The 25,664-nt window shown below is 39.5% G+C and overlaps 1 protein-coding gene across 1 annotated transcript; it reads left to right on the top strand.

Annotated features, from left to right (window-relative positions):
- Positions 1-841: 841 nt before the first annotated feature.
- Positions 842-20,852, top strand: KCNG4 (potassium voltage-gated channel modifier subfamily G member 4). The gene is made up of 3 exons (XM_049804566.1): positions 842-1,213; positions 2,081-2,880; positions 19,363-20,852. Exons 2-3 carry the CDS (start codon positions 2,131-2,133, stop codon positions 20,146-20,148), a joined length of 1,536 nt encoding a protein of 511 aa, XP_049660523.1. The 5' UTR covers positions 842-1,213; positions 2,081-2,130; the 3' UTR covers positions 20,149-20,852.
- Positions 20,853-25,664: the final 4,812 nt, after the last annotated feature.

The raw sequence follows: 25,664 nt of genomic DNA, 5'->3' as shown, positions 1-25,664 counted from the left end.
ATACCTCTTTAGTAATAGGATTCAGGTTCAGTGCTTTCAGCCACGCTGAGTATGAACATAAGCTAAGGCATTTCTTGCTGCATTTGGGAGTACCACAGAGGGTACTTGTCAATAGGATCTGATCGTAGGTTTCTTGAACCCTCTGACTGAGGCCAAGCAAGCACAATAGGGGTCAAATCCATGTCATCCCAATTTTAGACTAAGGCAGTCCAAGACCTGCTGGCAGTACAGAATCCACAAGCATTACAGCAAGCTCACCCCCACCACAGCCATGTATGAGACAAGTGAGAAAAGGAGTATGTTTGATTTTCCATCATCTGTAAAGAAGAAAGGAAAAAGTTCCTGGCTGTTGGAAGAGCACTGCAGATATGGAAAAGAGAGTGCTCAGCACCTATTCTTTGCAAGCCAGAGACCCTTTCTTTTATGGGAGGAAAGCACTTCCCTAATAGGCAAAGGAAAGGTGAGGTCTAGCATCCATGGACCCAACAAACTTCCCTCTCTGTCTAGGGATACTTAAGAGCAAATCCCAGTTTCAAGAGGGATGCAGGACATGGAAACTGCTCCTGAGGAATTTGACTGGTGTCTCCAGAGCAAGCAACTGTGGTATGACTACAACCGAAGGAGTTAATAGACATTGAAATTGTTTTATTAAGTAGGTTTGCCAGAATTTACTTATTATTAAACCTCATTAGTCGGAGACTGTCCTTGTACTCCATGTTCTTACCCAGTTGCTGCCTGCTGCCTGCTGAATAGACGGAGGGATGCTGGAGAGATTATTTCTAAGCCCTTCCCCCTTCCCTCTCCCCTCCTCTTCCAGGACCACACTGACAGTCCCAAGGGAAACAGAGGAGAGACAGGGAGAGGGCAGGATCCACCAGCTCTCACTCAGCATATTTCTCCAGGAAGCTCCAGGAGTCCAGAAGAGGAGCTACCACTTAGGACACTGTCTCCTTTGCAAAGGATCTATTAGTACAACATATAGTACATGAACACATATGAATATTTTCCCTTTCCAGGAAGGAAGGACAGAAAGAGAAAGAGGAAAGAGACTGCGATCTCCAGAGTGCTATAGTGATTTTTCATGTAATCAATACTGTAAAATATCCCCAGGTCTTTCTGCTGGATTGTAACTCAGAGGACAGCTGATCTGTTGTGGCATGTGTACTTCACCTGCGGGGAAGCCAGGCACCGGGCAGCAGCCCGTGGCACGGTGGTAAGTAACTTCGGGGAAGTTTCCTTGCAATTTTTGCAGTTCACTGACTTGGGGTAATAAGTGATGCCTTTAAATCTTTAGACATTACGAACAAAACCAGGGGTTTACTCCTGAAAGGGGGAAGTGAAGCGGGGGCATCTTCCAACTGCTTTCCCCCCCTGAGCTGGTAAAATACTTTGCTTTCTGTTTTCTCCAGGGTGGGCAAATGTTCCCTATATCTTCTCAGTAATTTGCAGTGACATAAGACCAGGTTGATAAGAATAGTCGTCATTTACAGAGCACTTTACCTCTTAAGGCATTTTACAAACAGCTACTAGCTAATCCTTCCATTACCCCTGAGAGGCAGGCAAAACAGGCGTGCAGTGAAAGGAAGAGGAATTGCAATCTGAGCATTCAAGTTAAAGCAATTAGGAACTTTGCATCCAGCTGATGGCAGGTAATTGACCACTCTAACTCTAATAAGTATTAAGCAGCTTAGTTGAGTTAGCATGTATTTAAGGGTTTATAGAAATAAGAAAGCAAAGCGACAACCACCGGAAAATACAACGATAGAACGATGACCGAGATCTGCTCAGAGAAGAGACCGATCTGTTCACATTTGGATTTGCAGGCATCTGACCCTTTGCGATAATTATGAATGAGGCTTTAGCTCTCCTCTGTGTCTGTGTGTTGCCAGACAACCAATGAGGCTGCAAAGCGAATCGCATTTACAGGCTGCAGATTTCAGGAAGAAGCACAGAGGTGACTTTTACTTACAAAACAGTCACTCATTAATTTTGTGATTTAGGAAAGTAGCCTGAAACACATTTTCTCTTGCAATAACCTCTACTATGTTTTCTCCTCCTTCCTGTATCTTTTGGCTGACAGATAACCCTGCTCTGATGCCATTTCGGATGTCCCAGTGAGAACTCTTAGAGATGCCTATTCTCTCCAGAGGCAGTGACCAAGACTATAGTAATGTTAGCTACAATTCTTGTAATTCCTTGACCCACTTCTTTCCTGTCTGCGTTGAAACCCCTTCTGTCAAAGGGGTCCATTACCAAAGAGCCAGGAGGATTTACCATCCTGATCAAGTCTCTGCAGTCGATCTAAAGACAGAGATCATGATAAATGTTGGAGGCATCAAGTACCTGCTACCTTGGAGTACTTTAGATGAATTTCCCCTGACCAGACTGAGCAAACTTAAGTTTTGCAGCAGCTATGAAGAAATAATTCAGCTGTGTGATGATTACGATGAAGACACCCACGAGTTCTTCTTTGACAGGAATCCCAATGCTTTTGGGATGATTGTCAGCTTTCTAGCAGCAGGGAAGCTGATGCTCTTAAGCGACATGTGTGCCTTGTCTTTTCAGGAGGAGCTGAGATACTGGGGGATTGAGGAATCCAACCTGGAGAACTGCTGCTTTCGAAAACTATTTCAAAAACTGCAGGAGTTGGCCGAGGTACGCAAAGAAGAGGAGCTTCGGAGGAGCAAAGAAGCTACATGTGTCTTGGATGAGAAAACCAAATTTGGACAGTTTATGAACAGACTCAGAGATATGGTAGAAAATCCCCAGTCAGGACTCCCAGGCAAAGTCTTTGCTTGTCTCTCCATTCTCTTTGTGGCCACCACAGCTATAAGCCTTTGTGTTAGCACAATGCCAGACTTAAGAGCTGAAGAAGACAGGGTAAGTAAGTCCTTTTTAACTGGACAAACTACAGAATAAAAAGAAATTTGTCTGTCTTGCTAGGCATACATCATTAAAAAGATAAAAAAGATACAGAAAAACCATAGCGATGAGGTTCAAAACTGTTGCTGGTAATGAAATGGTCTATAACAGAAAATGCAACAATGGTTTAAATTAGTTCTATCATTTTCAAAGTGATATTCAATTAAGAATAATGTAAACAAACTACTAATTGTTAGCTAAAATACAGGAAAGATGTTCTGGACAGAATAGATATTGGAGCTCTCTAATACAGCACTGTTTTTCCTTCTTAAGAAGCAGTTGCTACTGTAAGTTATATTAACTTGTTAGCACTGAGACTCTCAAACTGACATTGTGGAGTTTTCTCTTCAATGTGCTTTACTCTCTAGTTACAAGTAATCTCTCATTTGGACACATCAGCTAAAGACATATTTTCCTCTGACACCTTTATTTTTAAAATAGCCACGTATCTTCCCTTGTGATAATGCAGTCAGAGGAAGAAATATTCATTAGTTTTTATAATGCTATAATGTTACTTTTCAATAGTTGCATAAAGATTAAAGGATGAGAGACAGATGAAGTATTTATGCAGATACTGATACTTAAAAGCTGCGCTTCCAAAGATCATAATTCTAAGCTAATAGAATTCGTGTTTGCCCATATATATATGTACATATTGTAGGAGTAATGCCAAATACTAGCAGAACTACTAACTGCATTTCAACCTTTTTCAAGTAAGTCAGTCACCCACATTAATTCAGGGTAAATAAATCAAGCCCATATCGTACATGAAGGATCTTCTTTATAACATTGTTGTGCATATTTCAGCATTATAAAGATTTGTTATCCTAATAATAAAACAGAGGAAAGTAACAATCCAAAGTTATTTCAGATGTAGGAATGACCAAATTCATCAAATAACCCTGACTAATGTCTTTAATAAATCCTGCACTTTATTTGCAAACTGCCCTTCTGAAAGTGTTGAGGAAATCCATGTCAAAAAAACTCCCTGCCCCAACCACTGCTATAAGATAAGACATTCCTCAGAGTATCGTACATTGACAAATAAAGTAATTTTTACATTTATAGCACAGCATGGCATGCACAATACAAAAATCTGTGTATATTTTATTGCTCAGGCAGTAAGTCACAGCAGCACAGTTGTGGTGAAGATATATCATGATATTGATGTCTCTGAATAAAACTAGGGACTGCACAGAAGGTTGAAATTTAAGATCATTCCCTGTTCCATTTAACCCCTTGAATATTAACTTACATTTGCATAGGAAGACTATTACCTTTCAGTAATAAGTCTGGTGCTCTTGCAGCCTTCCACAGCTATTACTTTTGGCAGGAAAAAACTGTAACACTGTTCCAATGCTTCTTCCAAGGAAGTACTTTAAATATAGAACATCCTTCTTACAGCTAGATGTAAAAACATTACAAACTCTGCTGTAGCAAGTGCTTCCTACTAACTTTGTTAATGGAAGTAGCCCGATGCATTTTACCGTAATATCCCAACCACTGCAGAAAAAGCTTTTATAAATACTTTTCATGTAAAAGAACAAGCACATAATGTTTCAGAGCTCAGCTAGATGTTCTATGTTGTGTGTTTTAAAAATAATTAACCATATGTTAGAAAGGGAAGCATGTTGAGGGTTACAAGTATATCTGGTAGCTGTGGTGTAGCTGCTGTTCCTGGATTTCCTATAAAACACAGTTGACATTACTCCTTAAAGATTTGCGTAGATATCACTACTTTAAAAACAAGCAAACTGGATTGAAACAAACTCAAAAGATGGAATGTTTAAAGTGCAGAGAGGATGAAGGATGAACTACATTTGTCTAAATATTTGGAAACTTTACATAATTTACACTTACAGCACCAGTCTAATGCACTTTGTCATTGTGTCCCAGAAGCACAGAACAGAGTATTAAGAGTCCTATTATTTGAATCATTTAAAATTATGCCAGAGAAAACATAGGACAATAGATGAGACAAAATACTCATGCCTTGTGGAAAAGCAGAGAATATGAAGTACTAAATAGTAGTTTTTCCATGGCTAGGGATGGAAAATTCCCTAAATTTCCATCCCTAAAGTCTTAGCCTGCAACACCTAGGATTTTCTTACTGGGATCCCAAAAGAGCATTTTAGCTAGAACTGGACAAATAACTCAGAGAACTTAACTGACTAAAAATACTACTTCATGGTTGCGGCTGTCATACCCAGGCAAACTGCAACTCTACGTTGATTCGTAACTCAAAATTGTTCACTGGCTGACCTCTGAAAGTGATTCCAAGATGGGGCCACATTTACCAGCAACCTGGGACAGGCATGCAGAATCTGAAATTTTGGATTTGGGGGCTGAACATAAAGATCACACGATATCTGTTTGCTGAGTGACAGAAAACAGTCAAATTCCTTCAATAAAGTTTCTGAACAACCTGTAATTCCACACCTGAATTCAAAGATGCCCTGTCCTGAGGTTTATTCATTTCTGAGTTAAAGCTTGGCAAAATGTCTATGGTAAATGTGCTTACAAGTACTGCAAGGATCCATTTTCCAATGTCACTAACACTGGAAATTGAATTTATCCATTCTGAAATACAAATAAAAAAGGCTTTACCTCTGCTGCATAGGTACCACCCTAGGGTCCTTTTTCTCATCATCACAGCCACATTAAGAGAGTGAGAACTGGCTGGACTCCAGCTCAAGGAGAAGGATCAGAGTCAAAAAAAAAAAAAAAAAAAGGAAAAATAATACAAGGTGACTTCCACTTCTCTCAGAGGCTTGGCTGATCCCACCCTGCAGGCACATGAAATCACTTGTCCTTTTAAGAGTTCCTAAACCAGGTCTGCTTAGAAGGGAGGATAGCTTCCCCGGGCAGGCAGAAGAGCAAACAGGACTCCTCACCATTCGAGGCAAAGTGAAAACTCCAGTCTCTGGGAGAGGGATGGCAAGGAGCCAAGGCAAGAGCATCTGCATCAGGGAAGCCCAGTCACCCTGGCAACCAGAGGGGAGGGAAGGAGCCATCTCCATGGGCAGCAGAAAAGGGAGGGGAGGGTTAGCCTAAAGATAGCAATACAGCCAAAAGTAAAATAAAGAATGAGTTATTAAAATTTATACTATGCACACACTCCAGAATATGTCAAATCACATTTAGGAACCTCCTTGTTAGAGATATGAAAGAAAAACACAGATAGATGGACAAACAATTCTGTAACTATATATCACATAAGCACCTGCTGTGAATCCCAACCCAGAGCGAACAGCTCCGGGTGGAGGAGGCCAAAAGTTCAGGAAAAGTCTAGAGCAGTAAATGTATAGCTCTAGTGATCTCAAGTTTAACTCTGACCATGAAACAGATATACAAAAGAATTTATCATACATAATGCTAAAGAAAGAGGACTCATTAGTAACAAATTATGTTATTTGGGCATAAAACAACTGAAATGTCACATCCTCCAATGGCAATACATTCTTATCTAGGATATTTGCATCTGTTCTTTATGGAGACCAAACTATCTTCAGTAAGGAAGCAAATGTGGTATCACCAAAATGTAGTAATCAAGGCATGTGTGTATGTTGAGATAGGAAAAAAAGCATATTTGAGGTGAGGAACTCTTTTTATTATTGATCTGAACGGATAGCCGGAGAGTCCCAGTCCCACATAGGAGTTACAGTCAGGAGCCAAGAGGTATAACTGAAATAAGTCACTGCTCAGCACATCTAACCCAAAGAAAAAAACATGATTACACCAGAGAACTACAGAATAAAACCACTGCAGAAGAGCTTGGACAGGGAGACTGCTTTGAAGCACTCTTGGGATTTTCCTTAGGAAGAGATATTTCTTTTAATGAGTCCCTAATTGGCGTCCTCTAGAGAAATGACTCAGCAGAAAGAATAGAGCAAGGTCTTTTCTTCAGGAAGGCAAACAAATTAAGGTCGGGGGGGGGGAAGAAGAAAAAGAAACTCCAGACATATCCATTCCCTGTCCCTCAGCACTGGTAACAACCAAATAATTTTCTCCCGGTGTAGACAGCTCCCAACAAATCACACTTATGTGACATTGTAGGTAAGTGTGGTTTAAGAGAGAAGGAAATGTCTATTCTCTGTTTTCCCTCTCTTCTCTGGTGATCAGTGAGTAGTCAGACCTTGTTACTACTATTTTTGTATTTGCTCTTAACTGACCTTGAGAAGCTTGTAATTGCTTTATGTATTGTATATAACCTAATGAAACATAACCAACATAAGCTGCAATCAGTATTGTCAGATCTAATGATTTTGTCTTGAAACTTAGAATATTAATTTTTTTAAAGCTCCCATTCCTGGGGTCGTTTGATTATGTGAAAATCTAATTTCTTTTAAAAGAGTAAATTTTTAGGCTCTGGTTGCACTGAGAATCCAGAAAACATGCACAGAGGAAAAAAAAAAACCCAGTACCTAATATAGAAAACCATTTTGAAATTATTTTTTCATTCTACACTATTATTCTAGAGGCCCTGACATGTTTTTCATGTTTGACGTTGCTGATGTTGTCCGTGTGATAATAATACCTGCATATTTGGCTTGTACACTAGAGGAAACTGCTGAGAAACACATTTTCTTTAAAAGTGGAGTAAACTTACTTTATAGGGGAAAAAACAATTTATTGGTCTTACTGTGAAGAGAAAGAAAATCAAACGATATTTGTTTGATCAGGGTTACCATTGTCACAGCTGAATGTGTTAATTATAAAAATTCCCATTGACTTGTATTCAGCCAGTTCAGAATGTGAAGATATGCTTGCAAGAGGTATATCCTCAGTATTGAAGCTATTAAATCCATTACAAAAGCATTAGAAAGTAAAGCTCCAACCCTGCCCATAACCAGCAGATAACACTAAATACCTCTACTGCACTTATAAAAGATGAACTGAAAGAACTTGGGAGTGACTGGAGGAGATAATAATCCATATGGAGAGTGTCAATGAGAGGAGTGTAAACCTAGTTCTGCTGCTCACATAGTCTGCAAAGATAAGACTCTTCATCAAAGTGTAATTTGGCCAACTGTTAGAAGCAATCACTTTTGGTAAACTGAATATGACAGCCAGATTTTGAGAGATACTGCTGGCTACCATTTTTATAGCTTTTAAATAAGGGGGCCTAAATATTGATCAAAAAAGAATTTTCTAACTGATTATTAGCCAGGGCAAAATAATTCCTGCTGAAAAATATCTTTTTCAATGACTAGTACAGAGTACTACTAATGAAGTGGGGCACTATTCAGAATCTACCTGAAAAGCAGGGGTTTTTCACAGTTACTTGGTGTTCAAACTTACCTTCCAACACAAGCATACATGACACAAAGCATGGCCCAGAATTACTTGCTCTATTGCAAAGGGATTAATGAAATCCTGACATTCAGAACCACTTCTAATGCTCATTCAAAAGTGTAAAACTATACAGGTGTATGTGTACTTGCCTACCTATAAATATATTGGTATATACATATGACCTGCAATTACCTGGAACAAAATAAAGCTGGATATGCATTAGTTTTATCGCATCTGCTCAGTACATTTTCCTGGGTTCTTATCAGGATGCTTACTGGGGACATTCACTCACTCCTAAATTATCTAGTCATCTAGTACAATTCTGATTTCTTCTAATCATTTTGATCAGCGATGAAAGTATTGCAGCATTTTAAAGTAGAAAAATGTGCTGAAGCACCAAAAACCTCCCAGTCTGCTAGGTGTACTCAGCACAGTAGAACCCAGCGAATTTACTTGCTTCGTGGATTGGATTAGTTAAATGAGTAACAATTGAAGAAAGATATAAAATAAGAAGGTGTGAAACAACAGAAAACAGAATATTCAAGCCTGGGATTGTGAGAAATTATTGCTTTATGGGATCTGCCTGTTCTGAGGTTTGCATATCTGTTCAGTAACGTCAAAAGCTTTGACCTTGAAATTGCACCATTATGTTAAGACTCTGATTTCATAGTTCCACATTATAAGTAACTGTTTTCCAAGCATCTGCAAACGGAATTGCATATTTCAGCATTAAATCTAATATGTACAACATTGATGAAATTCATATTACTTAAGCCCTGCTCTACATAACCAAAGAGGGGCACCAGTGGGGGGTGGATGCTGCTGAACATCTGTGTCTCAGCTTACCCTCGCTGCCACAGAAAACCATTTTCTTTAGAATGTCTGGACACTCCAGTGAGTAAATGGATTCTGCATGGTTTTCAAAAGCTGGCTCTGCCAGTACAAGGTCCGATGTTCAGAAAGCACAATTAGACATTATTAGTTTGCCTTATGTTCATCCAATTTTGGCTGTATCCCAACAGCACTAAGTCTTCTGGCTTTGCACGCTATCCTGGGGGGACACCCAGCTGTTCTAGCTGCTCTGCAACAGGCAGTCAATCAACTGCTATTCAATGTGCCAGCACATGTGTTCCTCACTGGGAATCACATTTTCTTTTCCCTTTTGCTGCTTTCAAGTTTGTAATACTTACAACAGGAAAAAATCCTGTTCACTTTCCTCACTTGCTTCATCTCAAGCACAGATGATTACCTAATAAATGCCTTCTTTGGGAAGATGGGTAATTCCTCTGAGGGAGGCACTCTATCTTTGGAAAATGCTATTTGAAATCAATGTATCTTCCAAGTTTGTAGCAATAATGCAATAAGTATTAAAAATAAATAACAATCCAAATTTGTATGTGCTTTAGAAATTCCTCTTTGAATATGATGGAAATCTTTGAGGACTCCTCAGTCTACTGCTGCAGTCGAATTCACAATCTGGTATTTTAATTCTAAACAAATCTAATTGCTAATTTCATTGCAGCATCAGGGCTATGAACTACATATTTTGTGTTTATTCCCACAGTGTCAGCATCTCCTATTAGCACTAGTATTTTCCTTATAACAGATTCAACGACATTTGGGACCCCACTGTACACCCTGTACTACACAGGTACAATAACAAGTAGTTTCTGCCCCAAAGAACTTAGAATGCAGTGAGGAAAGAAGCAGAGAAGAAACTGTAACAGGGTAAATGATTTGACCAGCAGCAAAATTGGAAATTGAAGGATATCCTTCTAAGTCCCAGACCTTGTCATTTTGACTATATTGTTCTTCAGTTACAAAATGAAGTCTGTTAAATTTCTTATTAGAAAAACAAGAAAAAGATAATACTTCCACATCTTTCTACTAACACAAACACTCTGGGGTCACCAATTGGTTTAAATCAAATTCAGATTCTTCAGACTGATTCTCACGGTGTTTGCAGAATAAGGACCCAAGCTAACAAGTTAACTGAAATATTTTAGTTACACTTCTGCCCCAGAGGAGACACTGTGTTGGATACAGAGATAATAATTTCCTTCTATGTTCTTTCTACTGTCCACATTAATATAATCCCAATATTTGTTTAGTTTCCTCAAATGTACTAGCTGTAGCAATTGTTTTCACAAGTCCAGGCTTCTTTCCCATAAAGCAAAGTGAGTGGGAAGTCGTTCTGTGATTAGAATACGCAGCACTCCTTTAACAAGCTCATCATTCTGTAAATCAGGTTACAGTCTCTTTCTCAGCAGGCTGTAAACCTTTTGATTTTATTGCATCAGTCTGTAACCATAAATCCAAGTACTGAAGTGATCCATAACATAGGGTTTTCAAATTCTCCCTAACCATGATGTGATTCAGCAGAGCATGGTTTAATTATTCAAATAATAGCAGCAATGCGGTCGCAGTGATTCAGCAGTACCTGCTGCACTGCAGCTGGATCCCACAGCTCCAGGTACGCAGGGAACGTAGACCGGCACAACACTTCCTGAGTCATCCCAGCCAAAAGGGATTTCTCTCCTGCATCTGTTCATTTCCTGCTGCGGACTGGGATAAGAACAGCCAGGAGCCAGTTAGGTATCCCAATTCCCTACGCTGAGGTCTTGGTCTGCCTCTGCTCCTGTCTAACCACTCTCTAGACTTGTAGCCTCACCCTGCAGACCCACCACCTTGGATTTGTGGGCAGGCAAGAGCAAGAACCGAAGCTTGGTTTTGCACTATTGCATTAGCTCGCATTTTTTTCCACAGAGGGAATTGCCCAGGGAGAAGCTGTAGACCAGGATGCACTGCCCACGTATAAAACCCTGAGAAGCGCAAAAGGCTGGAAAACAGCACCCTGTCCAGGAAATGTCAGCCTTGGGCTTAGAGAGGAAAATTCCTGCGAGTTTTGCTTCTAAATCCTCCACATAGAGGGCTGAATGTTTTTTCTCTGAGTGGGCCAAAAGGCCAGACTGCAAGAAGAGCAGTCGTGCTGAGATAAGCCTCTCTACTAAGTGTTGGATAGCACGAGCAGGCAGAAGGCAGGTCAATAGCCACAATACAGACCGATCCCATCTGCTACCACTTCAGTGGACATGGGCCTCTGCCCACAAAACACTGTCCGGATCAGAGGGAAGGATCTGAGCAGTAACTGGCTGTACTTGAACGTGCCAGACAAAATCTGGACCTGCCAAGGGAGGTTTAGCAGATGTGAATTGTGACCTTGCATCAGCCACGGAGCCAGGCGCGTTTCTGGTGTGAGAGGTGATGTTCTGGCAGCCTATCCTTTGACTGCAGAGTCCTAAGCAGGTCCGGGTCCTATGTTTAAAGAAAGTCTCCTTTAGAATTCCAATAGGAGTCTGAATCAAGAAGAGTCAAGCATATCACTTTGTGAGTTCCTTCCCTGCTTTGTTTTGAGACTGTTTAGTATGAGTGACTGAACACCCAACCAGCCTTTACTTGGAAGCAATCACTACTGCATCTAGGGTGGATCTAGCTGGGAAGAGGTTTCAGATCCTTTCTGTCCATCACTCATTTGTTTTATGATGATGAGCCAGCTGGTTTCCTTAAATTTACCCTAGGAATAACAGTGTTTGCTTACAGCGGTTGAGTCATGACTTCTAGCTGGGTTCAAGGACTTTTATCAACTTGGCTTCACAAATAATATTAGCTGTTTTTCTCGTAAGTATGGTGTATAAGCAACGTATATACATATTTCTGATGTACATGTTGATTTCCACTCTAAAGCTTTGAAAATATTAATATCTGTAGGGATGACATGATTCTGATATAATCCATATACCAAACTAGCAGCACCTATTAGCAAAGTGTTCTACAAGCATTGGTGCAACTTTCGCCATTTGAAATAGATTATTTGACACAAGAAACACTTAAAATCACTAACATCATCATGAACAGTGTTAACTGGCAAGCATAGAAAGGAGATCATGAGAAATGCTGCAGGTTTGCCTGTCCTACATCTCAGACTCCACCCTATTTATAGATTGTGTGAAATCCCAAATTACACACCACGGAAAACAGGTTCAGATTGTTGCCAATGAAATTCCACTTAGAGTCAGTCACACCAAGGGCAGAAAGTTGGTACCTATCCAACTCCTATCCCAATACAGCTGCAATCCTGCACTTCTAATATAATGGGAATAACAGGATTTCTTTCCCCACTTTTCCTCAGATGAAGAGAAACTTTGCATGTCTCCCTCCAATGTTTTCAGATAGTTTCAGTTCCCTTTTTTACACTCCAGAAATTGCTTCAAAAAGATCTGTTTTGGGTTTTTTTTGTTTTTAAGTATCAGTAACAAAACATGAAGAGTCCATGGCCACAATATAGAGTAGGTGGGGATCTGACACCCCTTTCCCGAAAAGTGCCAAACTTCACTAGCCTGCTGGTAAGTAGTCCACCACTACCTTGCCATCAAAATTGTGCCACTGATTTCCACAGTGCTCTGCAGAGGATTAGAAAGATCTGTTCCAGTTGATACTGGTGAGCGGACCAGAGGTAAAACCTGACACCCTTTCTGTCAATGTGCAACACAGCCTTCAGCTGCTAACAGGCCACACAGACTCAGGTTCAAATGTTCAGAATCCTCAGACAGTTTTGTAAGAGGAGCACACCAAAGTGTGTGATTTGCAAAACACAGATTATCACTCTGTTTTGTGTGTGCTTCAGCATTTACGGAAAAACACCTTACAATGGACTAAAGGGTAGATATCCACTGCAAAAGGTATTGGGGTAAAGCTTTGGCAGAGGTAAATTAATTGGCAGACCAGGTAATGATTCAGAACAAGTTTTCTAGATCATATTTTAATTACAGTGTGTCTCAGAGTTCAACCAAGTGGGACACAAATTATCAGCAGAGAGCATACCCTTAAGGCATAAAAATAGTTCCTCGGTGTTCTCATCCACTTATCCAGAAATAATAAATTTTTTCCGTGTCTAGAAAATGTAACAAACTGAGTTGCATCTGAAAACCACTGTGGATAGACAAGATATATATTCCTCAGGGGAAATTCTGATTCAGTCTCTGTGGGCATTGTTACAATTATTGATGAATGTAAAGATACTGTTTTCACTAGATGAGATTTATATCTCTTGTAAGATAGGTTAGTGCAGCATAACTCTGAGATCTGACTTGTTTTATTATCCTAGATATCATTACACTTTAACTAATGTTTCCTGCTAAACTAAGAGGGCGCTTGGTCAGCAAGTTTATCTTATTTGTCTTGTGAGTGGCACCTATCTCAAGTTCTTTTAGCTTGAATTCACTGTTAGTAAGTTTCTTTTCTGTAAACTCACCTGTGCAATTGAGGTCTGAGATTTGGCTGCCATACACTACCCTGGCCAGTCCTGGCCTTGGAGGTGCTGAATTCCTGAACCTCAGATCCTTTTGAAAAAAGTTACTCCAAGAAAGCTGCAGTAACACCTTCCAGAGTCACACAATTTCTCACTATAGAAATATTACATTCTAAGCATTGTCCCTACATAGATCCAACTTGCTTAAACTTTTTTAAAGAGTGCACAATAAAAAAGCAAAATTTATTGAATTCTTGATCATAAACTGGATATAAATTTGACTATATAACCTACAGCTCACCCACACTTTAAAACTGCAGTCTCCGTCCCTTCCACCTCAAAAAGGAAAAGGGCCAGAGAAAGGCAACAAGGATGAAACGACTTCACACAAGGACTAAGGCAGGCAGAATTCCTCAGGATAGGAATGAGCTATGACAGTGGCTGCAACAGAGGTCTACAAAATTGCAAATGGCAGGAAATGAGTAAATGACAATCAACTAGCCAGTGTCCCTTCCAGTGACAGAGCTTAGGGGTGTCAGATGAAACTACTGGGAACCTAGTTCAAAGCAAAGAGGTGAGTCTTCATGCAATAGGCAGCAGACAAAAGGATGGCCAAACTTCGTAGAAAAGCAATTCAGTTTTCTTACACAAACACCACCTTCAGCTAGGAAGCTCTGGAGTGGAAAATAGAAGCCAGGAGATTTGCTTTGGGCATCTCTTTTCTCAGGGTGTTGGAACAGGGCACTGGGCTAACTGGACTCAGTACTGCCGTTCTTATATTTTATTATGAGCCTATTTTTTTATATCTAAAGAAAAGTTAATAGAAGTATCTTAAAATAAGGAATTTTCCTGTAACACTATAAACATTCCACCACATAAGAGAACACAGAAAATGAGCCATTGCCTTGTACAGCAGAAGGCAATAATGAAAAGGAAGCATTAATTGCTTCTTATCTCTGGTGGTACAGAAGTTTGAAACAGCTACTTTGCTTCTTTCAGGTGGTTTATAAATTTAAGAAATCACTCAATATTTCAGGCATCAGGCTCAGTATATAACTTTTTACATACAAAATATTGTTTCCTTCATTGGTGAGCCAAATGCTTTTTCCATATGTAAGATCAATACCAGGCACTCTTTTTATATCATATGTTGTAGATTTTCAGCTAGAGACAATATCCATAAATCCTGATAAATTCTTGCATTGTTCAAAAGTAAATCTGCAGGATGAATAAAGAGTTAGATACTCACTCACCACTGGCTTTGTGATAACTGTTCTCCAGTCAGAGTTAATGATAGTTTGAGTACTGATTGATGCTATGGTAGTGTAAAACATGTCAGAGAGTTTTGTTGAAAAAGACCACCCAAAATATCTTACGGTCAGTTAAAAATAAAACCTCATCTTCCCCTCATGTACACAGTCAACACCATACTGGCCTGGAACTTTTATAGGTTCCACTACACCATGGCAGTTCAGGTGCAAAAATGCAGACAGGAGAAAAGTCAGTGACAAATTTGACTCAAAGATCTGAAAATAAAAGCTCAGAATTCTCCTCTAGTTAACAGCGAGGTCAAGAGAGGCAGTTGTTTGCTGAGTTTTGCGTTGACAGGCACTGATCACTAGAATTTCCCAAATGTGTTTGCTTTGTTCAGAAAGAGGATATATACAGAAGCTGTTGTGGCACAGAAATGTCCTATATTGGCCATTTCTGAAAAAAAAACCCTTTAATGGATCAGAGTATTTGGGCCACAATTTGGCAGTTCACTGAAATTAACTAACATCTAACAGGAATTTGGTGACAGCAGCAAATTTGAAATCTACCACTGACACAGAGGCATCCATATTTTGGTAAGAACATAATGTTTGAAGTCAGTATGTTATTCTGCCTGGTCTTTGGACAAGAGTTGTAAGTGCAACATAAAGCACTCTGAGGTCTAAAAATCATCAAAAATACTGGGAGAAACAGAAATTGGCTTTGGTACTTATTATTTCCTCTTTTTCCCTTTTATTCTAACGCTGCTTTTGAACAGGATGTTCAGAAGGATCACGAATCTTCAAAGAGACTGACATTAGAGAGGGATATTCCATATAAACCATATCACATATATTGCATAATATATACAAATATTCCCAGTATATAAAACATTCACATACAAACTCACTGGATGAAATCTATCTCCCAGTGTGAAATCAATAAGCATGTTCTCATTAAATATCATAGAGCCAGGGTCTTACGCTCTCTTTCCGGACACTGGTGACAGAGAAATAAAGACAGGTAGAGAAAGAGGCTTGGAAGTTTCTGGCAGATGTTGTATATGGACTGACTAAATCATGGTACGTATACACTATCTAATGGAGTGAAATGGCCCTGCTGTGAGATGGTAGCCCAGCTGCATTATTTCTAGGGCTTGAGTTAGTCATCTTCATACAGAGCTACTGTGCTGCACAGGTAAATCAGTTCCCTCCCAGAGAAACAGGGCTGGTTTTGCTGCATACCTTCTTCACGTAGCGTAGGTATGTTTGGAGCAAACACACCCTTCTTTTTCTGTCTCTTCTGACAAAAATGAAGCACAGAATTCTCTGCATTAGTCACAGTGTCAGAGACTGTGATATTGTCACTCTTTTGTTTGCTGCAGCAGAAAAAAGGACTATGGTTTTAATCATATGTAAACATTTCTGCAATGTCTTTCGCAAAGTACATAAAAAAACCAAAGTGTGCTAACAGGGGAGCACTCCCCATCCTTTACATCCACAGCTATGCACAAAGGAAAAATAAAATGCACAGTAACATTCCTGAAAAGTTTGATTTGAAGGATGCTCTTCTGAAAAATGAAATACGCATTTAGGAAGCTGACTGCACAAGTTGCTTTCTCTAAATATATATAACTTTCCATGGGGAATACTAAGGCAACCAAGGATGGTGATAAGAAAAAAATCTCCCAAACAGTCCTTACAATGGTACACCTCGAAATTTCACACTCAATTCAAAAGACACCCTAGATCTCAATGGTTAAAACTTCCAGCAAAGAGAATTTCTTTTCTTGTATTTTCCAAGGAAGAACAGTGAAAGCTACATGATGATCTGAGAGCAGTCACCTGTAAATGTATAATGGTAAATAAGTAACAGATGTACTGGAAATTCAGCCCAGTTAATAAAAAATAAAATAAATCTTGATGGGAACAATGAATAATTCACAGGCCACACTACTAGAATGACCACAGGCAGGTCTGTGCAGAGTCCAGGCTGCACTGTACAAATAATTTACAACTCAGAAAAAGTGAACACTGCATAACACAACTGCTGATTGCAAGCAATCTCATTGAGCCAAATCAACAGCTCTGCAAACATCAATGCACTCTAGGCACTGGCATGGCAATGACTTCAAAAGGAGCTAAAACCTGATCCTATGTGCGTAACTCTAGCAGGGCCAAGTCTTCATTACCTTTTGCAGTATTTACTTTAAGAGATAAATTATGATCTTGACAGTCTACTGTGCAGAAAGAGGAAAAATCCCAAAATGGTGCTACAGAGCTAAATTGTTCTGAGGGTTAGACAGGGTAAAACGTATACATAAGGGATATGTTACCATTTTACCTGGGGAACCTCAGATAGCCAATGATATAAACACTGCCTGAACAACAAGACTTGTTACTCCCAAGAATAGCACTAATTCTATCACAAGGGACACTCTAAAAAAAACAACATCCCATTGCAATGCAGAGGGTAACTGAACATTGGTAGCAAGTTTAATTAGTAGTTGGAGTGTGTGTTTCCTATGGTGTTTTTAATCAATATTGCTCGTGAAATTTGGCTGGGTATGGATAAGACTGTATGAGGAACTGTTCCTCAAAATTGCTTAAGTTCACAGACAGGCTATCACAAAAGATGCATACAGCAACCCTGACTTTATTCTACAGAGGTTACAAAAAAGCCTTTCATGAAGCAAAGATCTGCAGTTATTCCTGAATAACACATGGCCACTCTGCTCTCCCAAAAGGAGGTTCTTTCTCTGCACAGATCCTCCATCATCCCTAATTCTGCTTGATCTTCTGCAGTTGTGAAAACCTCAGAGATGCAAATCCCTGTTCAGCAAGAATAAAAAGAGAAGACTCTTTAACCTTGCTAAGCCTTCAGGTACCAAAGTTGTAGCTGGAAAGAGCTATTTGCTAACTACTAATTTTCAAGCAGCTTAAAAATCTAAACCGAAATTACCGCCTTCTACATTCAGGTTTTCTGGAACATACAGTGACAACCCATATTCTGAGTCCAGCCTGGAATTTCAAAGGGTTGCGAGACCAGCCAATCCTGTCCTCTGATTCCCAGTTATAGCTAAGATTTCTCATCTTCACCAAAAATTCAAACCACATACACTTCATATGCCAGTGTTTTGATAATGTGCTTAGCAAAGAAAAGCACCCAGGGCTGCTTCAAAGTCAGCCAAAGTCCATGAAAGACTCCAGTTCACTTGAACTGGTTTTGGATTAGAACTGCAAGCCAAATATTTGCACCGATGCAAGAACTTAATGTAAATAGCAGCATGCCACTGTGAAAATACCATACAAGTACTGGTTAGGTGGAATTCTTCAATAAATTTATTCACAATGCTTAAAAGCAAAAAACCCCAGCATTAGTCCAATCACAAGACCAGGTTTCTTAAGAACATATTAATTCTCTGTACAGGTACAGGAATGTATTTATCAATAGGATAGATAGGGTTTGTAAGAAAGCAGTGACACCAATATTTAAAAACGATGTGTCCTTTTCAGGGGGAGATGTCCAGCTGCTAAGCAGTACATGCTGTTTTCACTGTTATTTCTTATCTTCTATGAGGCAAAAAATGGTGGCGGGACCTGGTTTGTTTTCTGCCAGCTGGAATACAGTAAGCAGACACTTGTGCATATGAAGGAGGCAGTATGTACACCTGTAACTGATGTGTCCATCTGTTAGCTCGCTCTTTGGATGGACGTAACATAGTGGCTGCCCATCCTAAAGGACAAAGCTCAACGTAGTCTCTTGCTTACCCAAATAATTACAAGCTGGTTTACATTTGCCTCTTCGTTTCACTGGAATAGGCCAAAAGAAGTTTCATTTTTTAAGCTCAGCTCAGGAAAACAAAAAAATGTGAATCCAAGGTAGTTCAACTAAAGTAATCCCTTTGATAACAAACCTGAGAAAATGCTGCTTGTAGCAAGTGGCCTCAACACTGGGAGAGGATTCTTCATGGCAAGTTTCACCTACTGGGTGGATATTTATTTTCCTTTAGATTAAAACATTTGCAGGTACAGAAAGAATCAAGATTTATATATGGCATAACTGAGCCAAGGATCCAGATGACTTAATGAATATCTCTGAACCACTTTTAATTGCACCAGAGTACACAGCGTTTGTGGAAGCACCATGCATTGAACAGCACCAGAAGTTTACAGCGACATTCAAACATTAATCTTTCTTTTGAAGATAAACTGATTTTTGTACAGGCTTATAAACCACTCAAGTTTAAATTAATTTCTATTTGACATCAGAAAGTGGGACTTATTTGGGACTTACAGGCTGCATGCCAAGACTTTATACAGAGAGGAGTTTCATTCATTTACACTGGAAGAAACAACATAATAAAAATAAGCAGGTAGATATATATGTTCATTCAGATATTTCACATGCTCATTATTGTCTACACACCATTGAAAGATGTCTGCCATACGACTACCTGCTAGCTGGGATTTGTTTTTTTCTGATACCGGTGACTCAAGCAGATACATATTGCTTCCTCCTTAGTGTTTTTGGATGCTGGTTCACAGACTGTTCTTTTATTTAATTCTCTTTTTGTTTTGTGTCAGGGCGAGTGTTCCCAGAAGTGCTATTACATCTTCGTCATAGAGACCATCTGTGTGGCTTGGTTTTCCCTGGAGTTCTGCCTCCGATTCATTCAGGCAAGGAGCAAGTGTCAGTTCTTCAAAGGACCCCTAAATATAATTGACTTTGTGGCTATTTCACCCTATTACGTTTCCCTCATCTTCTCAGAAGATGACTCAAACGAGGAGGATGACAGGCCAAGCAGCAACACATATTTGGAGAAGGTTGGTTTGGTGCTAAGGGTTTTACGTGCCTTGAGGATCTTGTATGTAATGCGCCTTGCCCGACACTCCTTGGGCTTGCAGACTTTGGGCCTCACAGTTCGGAAATGCACACGGGAATTTGGCCTGCTTTTACTCTTCTTATGCGTGGCTGTCACTCTGTTTTCTCCTTTGGTCTATCTTGCCGAGAATGAATCTGGGAAGGTGCTTGAATTTACAAGCATACCTGCTTCTTACTGGTGGGCTATCATTTCAATGACCACTGTGGGGTACGGAGATATGGTACCACGGAGCGTCCCAGGCCAGATGGTGGCTCTCAGCAGCATCCTCAGTGGGATTCTCATCATGTCTTTTCCTGCAACATCAATATTCCACACTTTCTCCCATTCCTACTCGGAGTTGAGAAAGGAACATGAACGACTACAGTCTCGGCTAAACAGAGTAAAAAATGCCAATCAGTCTGGTGAAAGTGACACCTTCAATGAGACAGACAGCTTGATCCTGGAGGATCAAGCATCACCAATCAAATACATTTACACAGGGAACTAACCCTCGTTGTAAAGCATTCCCAAGAACAGGAATAGAAAAATACACGTATGTATGTCAACATAACACACAAAGCCAAGCAACAACATAGGTTATGACGCTATTCTTTTCTGCCAGCATAGGTATAATAAGCAGTCAAGCCAACACAGTAAGCTCCAACACATAATGGAACTGGAGGTTTTGAGAATGTCAAAAGTCAGAGTTTATTCAATAATATATATTAATTCTTCTCTATGACTAATAAGAATAAACTTTGTCTCTGCCAGTCATGTATCTTGCTGAATACCTAATATTGAACAAGTAACAAACAAAACAGCTTCTTGTTATTTTATTTGCCTTTGAGTTCCCAATGCTCTTGCAATTAATATCTTCAGCCAAGCATTAGAATGCATTTTTTCAGGGCTATGCACCAGTGTCGTTTATACAATGCTCATCTACCAGGCATACAGAAGAAGCCTCGATACAAATCTGAATTCTGTATCTAAAGCCACTAATAAGCTTAAAATAAAAGCACTGTATGTGAAAGCTTTTGAAGTTCGCCTGTAGCCAGACAATCAATCTATAAATAACAAATTGCACTGCTATTGTATAAAATACATAGTCTTTACAAGAGAATTTGCTTGAAATGCAGTTGCAGTGTGCAAACTGTAAACATTTCATACTAGATAGCAAAAATTTTCAAACTTCTTTTTCATATACTTATTGAAAATAATAATGAGGAATAAAAAACTCTAAGCTTATTGACCATACTAAGAAGAGTTGGTGTTATCTTTTTCACTGAATGGTGATGGCTTCTCTGGAAGAAAGATGAAAAATTATTGAAAGTTAGTTATTGAAAATGAGATGATAGCTCAGGAGTATCCAAAGGTATAAATAGTAAAGAATGAGGTGAATGATTGCCAAAGAGGCAGTGGGAGTAATTTCCTAGTGCAAATGGAAGGTGTCCCTTTTGGGATATCCAAGTATAGCCAGAAAAAAGTGATAGGACTACACAGAAGTCAACAATGCTACTTCATGGGATAGGCTAGATGATCTTTTACAATTTCTTTTTCCTTTCCCTGTGAATGCAGTTAGTGAAAACCAACACCAAGACATGAAGGCCAGCTCTGTGCAAACCCCTGTGTGTTGAGGGCCTGCATCAGCTCACGTCAGGTCCTCAGTTTGTAAGCGGTCCTGCTGGTACCCACAGACCTTTGACATGCTGAACTTTGGGCATGTATTTAAGTACTGAGATGAAGCAAGGCCTAAATTATTTTTTAATCAGATTTTCAGCTTTCATTATTCCATTTCTTAAAATCTTACCAAGGTCCCCATGACCTTGTGATGGAGCAAAGCTCTGTGAAGGGACTATTCAGTTCCAGTTTTCAGCAGGCACCATTCTTGCCCAGTACGGTGCAGTTTGGAGCCCAGGGGGTACTTTCAGGCGTCGTGACCCGTCTCCAACGTGGACGTACAAACACAGTCACTTGCAGAGTTATGCAACTTCATGCAGGCATTCGGGAGTTTTGGGTTTTAGATACTATCCTCACTGCGCTGCATAGCTTAAGTACAGAAAAGCACAGTTGTTGGCACAATTTGGATCATGTGACTCAAATTAATCTTTTGGCTTTATCTTGCTATTGACCCTATGATTTAAACCAGAGAAACTGTAGCGGATTATAGATGGGATGTTCCAACATAACCGGAAGAAGTCGACACTAGATGACAGGCATTTATATTTGCCACATAAAGGGTGGAATTTCTGCTGGTTTATGCGTAGGTCTATCTGATTTTTTATTTTCATTTTTCGCAATTAGCATTTATTTTTTGCCAGCAATTCTCTACAGTAGGACTACTTAGATGGTACACCAGACAAAATCCAACCCCAAACTCAACCATGACCCAGACCTCTCCAGGGTCCTACGCATGGTAATGCCACCTGCATTTCTCTGGGAGAGTCTGTATTTCTTTACAGTTATTCCAGTTTCTTAGGAAAAACAATTGCACACTGCCACAATACCCAGCACAGTCCACTTCTGCCCCTCTGGCCTGCCAGAGCGAAAGACAGTGCTTGCTCCCTGCTGACTGATGCCTGCTAGAACACGTGTCGTGATGCGGAAAAGCCACATCTTTTAGAAGATATTTCTCCCCACAGACACGCAGTTTGGAAATACAAACAATTAGGTAGTGCAACTGATTTGCTGCTTCTAATTAACAGTCTTCTTGCAAGTTCAGGAGTTAGTTGAACAGGGTCCCACAGAAAATTAGCCCAGCCACATTGTTCTAAACATGTAGATAGGTAGAAAAATATTGCAGCTTTTACTGCCCAAGTACTTATAACACCAACAGGTTCTGTTATGTAGGCGGGGTTGTGGATATAACATGCACCCAAATTCACAGCAATCCAGACCTTGACTCACTCAAGCATTTAAGTTTGTGTAAGTTCTTCCAAAACACAATGCAAGAATGTGCTGAAACACGGAGGTAAACCAAACAAACAAAAAAATCACCAATGTTCAAGAGCGAGGTAAGTGCTTGTACTTTCAGCAGAATCAGGACCATAACATACATTTCTGTTTCTAACTTCATGTCCTCCTATAGCTGGGTCTGGGCTGCACCAGCTTTCATAGAAAATGTCCTTCATGATTCATTGTGTTACTAGGGAGGGAGAAAATATGTTTAGAGGAACATTTAGTTCCTGTGTAACTCAACTGAGTAACAAATTCAGAACACTCAGTTACAATTAGCAGATATTGTTGTTGCCAAGATCATATCATTTCATAACTAGACTTAATTAAAAGAGCAGTTTAGGGGCCTGGCATCCAGCTTCTCTTAATTCAAAGCCTTTTCCCTGAATCTAAATCCTGGAAGCAGCAAAGGAACAGCACCCATTATCCAGAGAAAACGATGTTGTTCAGCCCTCACCAAGGCATTACATCTCTTTTTAAGCTTCTAATTGCTACTCTGATATAGCAACAACTCCTACTGTATAATGAAGGGACCCACAAAACTCCACACCATGCTGTTTTGTTTGTGGAAGTTGATAGATATCCTGCTCTGCAAACCAGCTACGGACACCAGGCAGTGTGACAGAGTCACATGAAAACGCAATACAGGACCCTTCCAATTACTGGTCTGACTTGGAACCAAAACACAGTGAATGGGTTTTGATCACAGGCTAAATGCAAATTTTCTATGATGTTGAAATTGCACTGAGGGGCTAAGACCTTTGCTCTCATTTCTTCAGAGATTCTGCAGATTGTTTCAAATTCTCATGGCAGCCCTTTTACCTCCCGGCTATTCTCCAGCTGCTTCTCCTCTTTGATTTTCATCAGTTCCTCCGGTAGAGAAGCATCACATAAGACGGACATACTATTATTTCAGTAATGAACTCCCATTAGTTTCATAGGCTCAGTATTTTATTATTTCAACATACTGTTACATCTCCTGAAACTTGCCTTTCATGTGTCTTTGGCAATCTGAAGTTTCCTTCCAGTCATTAGTATTCATAATATAATTAAAGTTACCAGGTTTATTATTTAAGTCACATAAATTCATTTGAGGGAAAAGTACATTATTTTAGGGGTAAATTGCAAAACAATTCACTAAGCATACTGGATATCCTATGCAAAAATTATAGCAGAATTATTTAAAACTTTTATTGGTCAATATTTTTGTTTCAAACGTACCCAAATAGTATTCTGCAGTTATTTTGAACAATTAAGCACATCTGCTGATAGAAATTACACTCAGCATGCCCCCTCTGATTTTATTCCTAATGAAAGATTTTTTCCCTTTTATTTTTTGTTCAGAAAATTACTTTAATACATTGCAGTGATCTATAAATAATGATGAAAACATGGAAGGTCAAGGAAATGAAAAGTACAGCACATTCCCTGAAGGAGCATTAGAAAGTTTTTACTTCTACGAGTAATAAATTATTAGCCACATGTTAAAGTTAAAACTGATAAAAGGCTGATATAACACTCACTTTTCCTAAATGGAAACTGGTTTCAGCATGGTAAATAGCTAGATATTCTAGCACATTTTACAGAAAGTGTTAAATTCCTTCCTGTGAACTATTTTGCTTCTGTAGCAATGGCATGGCACAATACCTGGCAAAGCCCTAAGAAACGGGACAAGGTTTTGAATATATCAGGTGCTCACAGTGTGCACACTGGATTCTCTGCTGGCCTCTGACATGGGGCATTAAACTGGATTTTCCCAGCAGGTGAAGCACAGAGACTGAGCTGAATACTCCTCTTTCCTTGCAGGACACCAGCATTTAGCTCAACCAAGGTCTGCAGAACTCCCTGACTAGTTTGGGCAAACCGATTGTTGCATGTGGGGTGCAGATCTTATTAGGAAGCTTCAGTTCTTAATTTGCAATATTAGGATGAAACCTAATACTCTATTTTTTTTTTCTGGATGACTAAAATGATACTCATAATGAAAAGATGATGAAGAGAAAGAACTAAGGCATTTCCCTTCCCCCTGTGCTCCTGTCTGTACCATTTTACTTCTTATAGAAGCTAGTACTCAAAAACTTATTTTCCCCAAAGTTTAATGTTCTTGTAGTTCCTTTAAGCCAGCATCTGATCTCTGTGAAAAGCTCACACAGAGGGGGAAAAAGCTAACCCAAAGCTACTTCACTATAAGAGAGATCTGCATTCAGAATAGTACCAAGGAAACTCATGTAAAAATCCAGGCCTGGATCATCAGCACCAAGTAGAAGTGCTTAAGGAACACCTTAGCTGAGTATTACAGTAGATTCAGGAAGAGGGATAAAAATCCAACTCAAATTTCATTATTTCCATACTTGATTCCTGCCATAACTACACCAGTTATAAAAATCACGCATATGTCTAAAAGGAAAGGGCTGTAGAAGACTCTTCAGCTGAAAGTTATAGTCTGTTATATCACCAGTAATAAGTACCATAAAGTTATAGTCTGTTATATCACCAGTAATAAGTACCATAACTAAGTAATAAAAGATAATCATCCTGAAACAACACTTAAAATTTAAAATCTTAAATGAAAAGGTCTACTGCTTCATACCTGACAATGTTGTTTAAAAAAAATCCTTTAGGACTTAATGTATTAGCGTAGAACTCCATACATGCATATAATAAAGTCATAACATCTTCCAAAATTTCCTGATTGCCAGTTCTAGCATTCAGCAAAATATTATTTACTCAGACACTAGCTATGACTCAACAGGTTTTATCTTGCCTTCTTCAAAATAATTTTATCAGCTTTCAAGAAACTGTGACTATTCTCAGTAAGAGCAAATGGAGTGATACAGAATTTTTCTTCTGCCTGAAGTTAAAGCAGATAAGGTACAATTTATAGTGACCTTGCAGGGCAATAAAGCCCTCACAACGCTTCTGTGAGAATCCAATGACGTTTCACTTCATTTCAGACAAACAGCATGATCATTTGCTGATGTTCCACCATTTGCCTTTAACTCCACATCCAGGTCCACATCACTTCCCACACAGACAGGATGCAGACCAAGTACCTTCCTAGTTCCACAGCTT

The sequence above is a fragment of the Accipiter gentilis genome, chromosome 7, assembly GCF_929443795.1.
Source record: "Accipiter gentilis chromosome 7, bAccGen1.1, whole genome shotgun sequence".
Taxonomy (NCBI): Eukaryota; Metazoa; Chordata; class Aves; order Accipitriformes; family Accipitridae; genus Astur; species Astur gentilis.
The sequence above is the reverse complement of the archived record's forward strand: the minus strand, read 5'-3'. Positions and strand labels throughout refer to the sequence as shown.